This window comes from Nestor notabilis, unplaced genomic scaffold (assembly GCF_000696875.1).
Source record: "Nestor notabilis isolate BGI_N333 unplaced genomic scaffold, ASM69687v1 scaffold18290, whole genome shotgun sequence".
NCBI classification, from domain to species: Eukaryota; Metazoa; Chordata; class Aves; order Psittaciformes; family Psittacidae; genus Nestor; species Nestor notabilis.
This window is the reverse complement of record NW_009911800.1, coordinates 3,402-9,041: the sequence shown is the minus strand read 5'-3', so window position 1 is coordinate 9,041 and position 5,640 is coordinate 3,402. Positions and strand designations below refer to the sequence as shown.

The following is a 5,640-nucleotide window of genomic DNA, read 5'->3' as shown; positions in this document are numbered from 1 at the left end:
CCCAGCCATAAACCCAAATCCCAGCCCCTCTGGTGGACAACACAGTGGATGGGGTTATTCCTGCCCCCTGGCAGCCCTGCAGCGGGGTTTGTTCTGGGCTGGCACCGTTGGAGGCACCAGCAGCAGCTCCAGTGATGCACATAGGGCTGGTGTTCAGCAGACTCTCAGATCTGGCCTTTCTTGAGTGAGAAAGGACTCACCTTTCTCTAGGGCAAAAATAGGAAGCACAGAGGTATAAGATGCTCCAGGCCTGGCCTCGCCCTCTGGCATCTCCCGTTCCCATCTCCTGCTCCATACGCGTTTTGGAGATAAACAGAAGGCCGTAGCCTCTGAGGCTTTTACTCTAGGACTTTTCATTTACTTTAATTATTGAAGTATGTTTCCCACTAGATAAGATCAGTGTGACATTTGATAAGCTGCACCTCCGGCATCGTCCACCCTCCTCACGCACCAGCTACCAAACACAGTTCCAGAAGCAAATAAATGGGCCTTACTGCAGGAGGAGTCCTGGGAAAGCACCGTCAAACACAGAACCATGGAACGGTTTGGGTTGAAGGGACCTTAAAGTTCATCCAGCTCCAACCCCCTGCCCCGGGCAGGGACACCTTCCACTAGAGCAGGTTGCTCCAAAGGGCCATGTATGTGCATTAGAGACCTCCTGCTGGACTCCCACCGATGAGAAGAGTGATCGGGTCCAGCTCCCACTCCTATGGGATCTGCTGCAGGAGCAGAAGCCTCACCAGAGGCACTGCCCACAGCATCCCCACGCTCCATTGAAGAACCTCAGTGGCATCTGAATTAACAGAAAGCCCTCCACACTGCTGACCTTCACTAAGGTGGACGCTGCTTCCCACCTCTGTACAATAAATCAATTGGTAAAGAACACGAAGCCTCAATCCTTCATCAAAGGTCAAGCTTGGGCCAGGAAGAAAGGAAACGATTTAAAAGCAATGGGCAGTTTACAAAACAGATTTCTCATTATGCAACTATGAATTATTGTTAAACCCTGGTCTGCGCTGAAGCTCTGCTCTACCTGCAGCCAGCAGCAGAGAGGCCCCCGCTCCATCACCCCATGGCTGCAGAAAGGCCCATCAAAGACCCACTCTGAGCACTGCAAAACCCACAGGACATTAAACCTAGGAAGGAGATGAGCTCCACAGGAAGCCTCCAACCTTCCTGAAGGTGGATTCTGACACTTATTGGTGAGCGTGGTCCCCAGCCAAGCATCCTGCAGCATCCTCCGCCCAGGCTGTGAAGGGGCTCTCATCACCCTCTTCCAACAGGCCCCCATCACGCATCGAGGACATGTTTTGATAATGCCCTTCATCTCCCATCCATCCTGACTGAACAGGAGCACGGCAGCCGCGGGGAGGAGGCTTTTGATCTCTGCTGCCAGCCTCCCTCTGCCGGAGATGCCAATAAACTGCGCTTCCGACAGCCATTGTTTCACTTATGGAACCTTCAGCCTGGTTTTGATTGAGTGCACTTAATATAGTTGCTCTTGTTGTAGGAAGGATTTTGAGCCTGGTATTTGACAGCCTTGATCTTAAAGCAATCCATTAAGAGCAGCTTTATCTCTGGGTTTTGTAACTGTTAAATCGTTCTTTATCAAGTGGGTGCCACGCTTTCAGGAAGACACATGGGAAAAACAGGGAATAAACCTCCTCGACTCCAGTGCCAGGACTGCTGTGTGTATTTGGGCTACACATTAATAACCAAAAGGGGGGTTTTTTTTTGCTGCAGAACAACATCTGACACCACCTCAGAGAACTGCAGGCGACAGAGAGAACCGTAACTGGCCATAGGAGCCAAGGCATCCCGGCTCCGCGATGTGCTGTCACCGCTGGAGCCAGTTGCTGGTCTTACATATCATCACTCCTGATATACGTCTTCACCATGAAGCCCTACAGCTCCCCGGAGTAAACCACTATAGATTTTCCAAAACACTTTAATAAGGAGCAAGCATTTCAAGTCATGCCGCAGGAAAGGCTGCAAGCGCTCACAGCACCCCCAGCTCAGTTAGCAGGGACCTGCCCAGAGACAAAACCCAATAAATTCATCTCAGGTGAATTAAAGCATTTCATTTAGATTTTGACCTTTCGAAAGCAAACGCATAACATCTCAAAATAAAAACTCATTTCAGGCTCAAGAATCAACACTTCCAGCTGGGAATGCCAGAGCGATGCATTACAGCACCGAAACGTCCAGATTCCTGCAGTGGGAGCAGCTCCAGTCCCTAAGGAGAGCAGAATCACCCCACCAGGCTCCTTGAGGTGTCTTTCCACAGTGCAGGGCCCAGCACAGGCTGGTGTGGTTGGCACAGGTTTTCCCCAGCTCTGAGGGCAGATGATGGGCTGGTTGTGCCCGTACTGAATGCTCTGGGAAGGGGCTCTTTCAGGAGCCTCCCTCCAGCCTGCAATTAGGCACTGGAGAAGTTAATCAGCTTCAGCAATAGCCAGAGCCCAGCTGTGATCATCCCATTGCCTGGCCAACACCAGCGCAAAGGTGATGGATGTATGGCCTCCATCCATGGAATGCCATGCCTGCCATTTTTTTCGGGCGGGGAAGCCCCCCCCCGGCCCCCTCCCCAGCCCCACCTGCCAAGGCCAAGGCTCATGGGCAGGTTGCAGCAGCATTTGCTCGACCCTGCAGTGCCACTTCCAAACACATCTATCGCCTTTCAATTTGGCAGAGGCTCCAAGTACTCATTTCAGCTAATAAAGATACCCGGTAATGTCATGTTACAAGGCTGGCTGGCTCCCAGCAAATATTATGTGAGCCTTTGTTTAATTAGAGGCTTCTCAGGCAGTTGCAATTTCGTTCTCTTAATGGGAAAAATAAGCTGAGTATAAAGGTTTGGGCTGGAGACATCACCCCACTGCCTCTGAGCTGGGGCAGGAGCTTCTGCACCCCCTTCCCTTTTCTTTTTCCCATCTACTTTCTCATTTCTATTTGCTGTGTCAGTGGCCCTGTTTGGCACCACTGAGCCAGCACAGCCTGTGTGTCAGAGAGAGCTTCCTGCCGGCTCCTGCCTCCCCAGCTCCAAACACAGCCCCAGAACGTCTGTTTGTTCTGAGGATCAGTAAAGTTCAGCTGCTGCAGTAAAGTTCAGGCACCGGTGGCAGCTCCTGCCTGGGCACCTGAATGAATTCTGATGGGTTTTCCAGACCCTGCTCAGGATGGGAAGTGCCAGCGTTGGTTGGCAAAGCTCATGGAGAGAAAGCAGCCTGGGAGGTAGCAGGAGCCATCCCAGTGCCTCCACCCCACCCACCTCCCCACAGCACAGTGGCACACATGCCAGCACCCCTCAAGGTCCCCAGCAGCCCTGCAAGGCAAGTGGAACCCACATTCCACAGCAGATGCCTCCAACCAACAGCTATAAAACCTACCCCGACACAGTCGCCTGGAGTGGAACCAAACTGAGCCATGGAAAGGGGTCCAAGGGTACCTGAAGCACCTACACAACACAGAGCTCAAATTCAGCAACCCACCCTGACCCCCACCAAAGAGCTCAATTAAAGAGCCACTTCCCAATCTTGTCTTCCCTGGGCTCTCCAGTGATGAGATGTGAGCTGAGATTTTTAGGGTGAATTAATTGTATCATTACAAGAATCTAAATTTCTTCCTGACATGAATCAAATGGGAAGAAAACAAGGAGCTGCATGCTGGGCATGAGGTTATGGCCACCAGTGGGGACCAGCACATCATTTACTGGGGGTGAGGTAGCACCAGCTCCTTCACAAGCCTCAAGAAATATCATTGTATGAAAACAGAATGAAGATTATTCAGTTAATCTACTGCCATAACCCAACTCAGGGCCTCTCTGTGCTGCAGAGAGAGCAATCACTTGTAAAATATTAGCTGTCATTTCCCATCAGGCCAAGGCAGGCAGAGGAACTCAGCAACAACTTCATCAGGGCTCCTGCTGCACCAGCCTCACACCCATGAAGCCCTAACGGGTTCCTAGGGTGGCTCAGCATGGCTGTGATGACATAGGGGCACACCAAGGGGCAGGGACCCCCCTTCTTTGTAGCCTTGGCTCCTCGTTTTCTCGCCTCGGGATTTCCTCCATAACCTGCACCTTATTTCCCATCATTCCCATCCATAGCCCCTGCCCTGACCCACAGGGAATTGGGGGTGACCCAGGGGATCCCCAGCACTCCCCACCATGGGACTGGTGGCACCACAGCACTCGCCTCTGCAGGATGGGGACTCCAAAGGCTCCCACCTCCCACAGAAGAAGACGCTGCCACGCTCTGCCAGTGCTGCACAGCAAGTTTAATTGAGGAAGGATGAGTAAAAAACATAACGAAAAACCCCGGAAAACTGCCTCAGTGTGTACAAAACTCACTGTAGAATATAAAATACTTTAAAAATACTCTGCAGAACCAAATCTGCAAACTTTTTAAGTTAAAAAAAGATTCCAAAAATGCCTAAAACCGTAGTAACACTCCACAAAAATAAAGCCATCCTGTGTGGTAACCAACACATTCGCTCTCCACGCTTTGTGTGGATGGAGCCACATGGCACCATTGGCACACACAGCAATGCCCGGGGATGCCGGTGGCCAGCAAGACCTCTTGGCTTGGGGAAGGCCCAAACCCCTTGGAGAGACACAGGGGACAGAGACCAGGCTTCACTGGTAGAGGACCTTCACACAGAAGGTCTCCTCGTTCTTGTCCTCGTGGTCGTTGATGTGAATCAGGATCTCCTCCTCACCCGTGCTCTGGCTGGGGGCGAAGCGCAAGCCGATGGTGTACACCTCCCCACCAGCAACCTGTGGGACACGGTGACCTGCATCACGCTGTGCATCCACCAAGCACTGCATGGCCTGGCAAGGGGGGCACGTACCTCAAAGGAGTCCTCCTTGAACTGCAGGAGGTCAGGCCGGTTGGTGCACAAGAAGTAGAGCCTGGGCGAGGGGTAGGGGTTGGTGTAGGTGATGCGCTTGTTGCAGCCTCTCCCTCCGCCTGCAGGCAGTGAGATCTCAAATGCCTGCGGGACAAGCACAAGCTGTGGCACAGAGGGAACCCCAAACCAACTACAGAGAAGTCTCTCCCATGCCAACACACCATGGAGTGGTTTGGGGGCACACGTTCCCTCCTTTCCCTTTGCACACCTCACATCTATCTCTGCCAGCAGGTATCAAGAAACCACCTTCAAGCAAAAGCATCCTCCTCACACTGCTGCTGGCACCACTGTACTCACAGGAGTAATTACAAGCCCGAATGACCAAAGGCCAGGGAGCAGCTGGGTCCAGGCAGCTCATTCACTAGCTTATTAATGGGTGTCCATGGGTAGAGCAGTGGAGCTCCCTCAGATAACCCCGCAGCACTCAGCCATATGCTGGGGCACTGGTTCAAACTCTGATCTGAACTCCCCCCAGTACAGAGGCTTCCATTAAAATGTTTTGAAAGGAACATATTACCAGGAATCTAATTTTCCACCTTTGAGGCAAGGCCTCGCAGAAAGCAGCAGGCTGCAGCTTTCATTTCACAACCAGAGATACTCCTGAGCTGATACTCCCCAGCACGGGACTGCCTTCAGAACAGCCCAAAAGACGTTGTACCAGAGATTTGAGTGAGATTAGTCAAGCACACCAGGGCTAAACGTGTACTCAGGGTGGCAAGCACCAAAACA

The 5,640-nt window shown here is 52.1% G+C and overlaps 1 protein-coding gene across 1 annotated transcript in view; it reads right to left on the bottom strand.

The window, feature by feature from the left end:
- Window positions 1–4,636: 4,636 nt before the first annotated feature.
- The window catches only part of LOC104407273 (nephrocystin-4-like), a gene marked incomplete at its 5' end in the record, with an annotated part of 4,402 nt that continues 3,398 nt past the window's right edge, over window positions 4,637–5,640 (bottom strand). Inside the window, 2 exon segments of the mRNA XM_010016512.1 lie at window positions 4,637–4,777; window positions 4,852–4,995. Coding sequence (XP_010014814.1) covers window positions 4,637–4,777; window positions 4,852–4,995 — 285 coding nt within the window.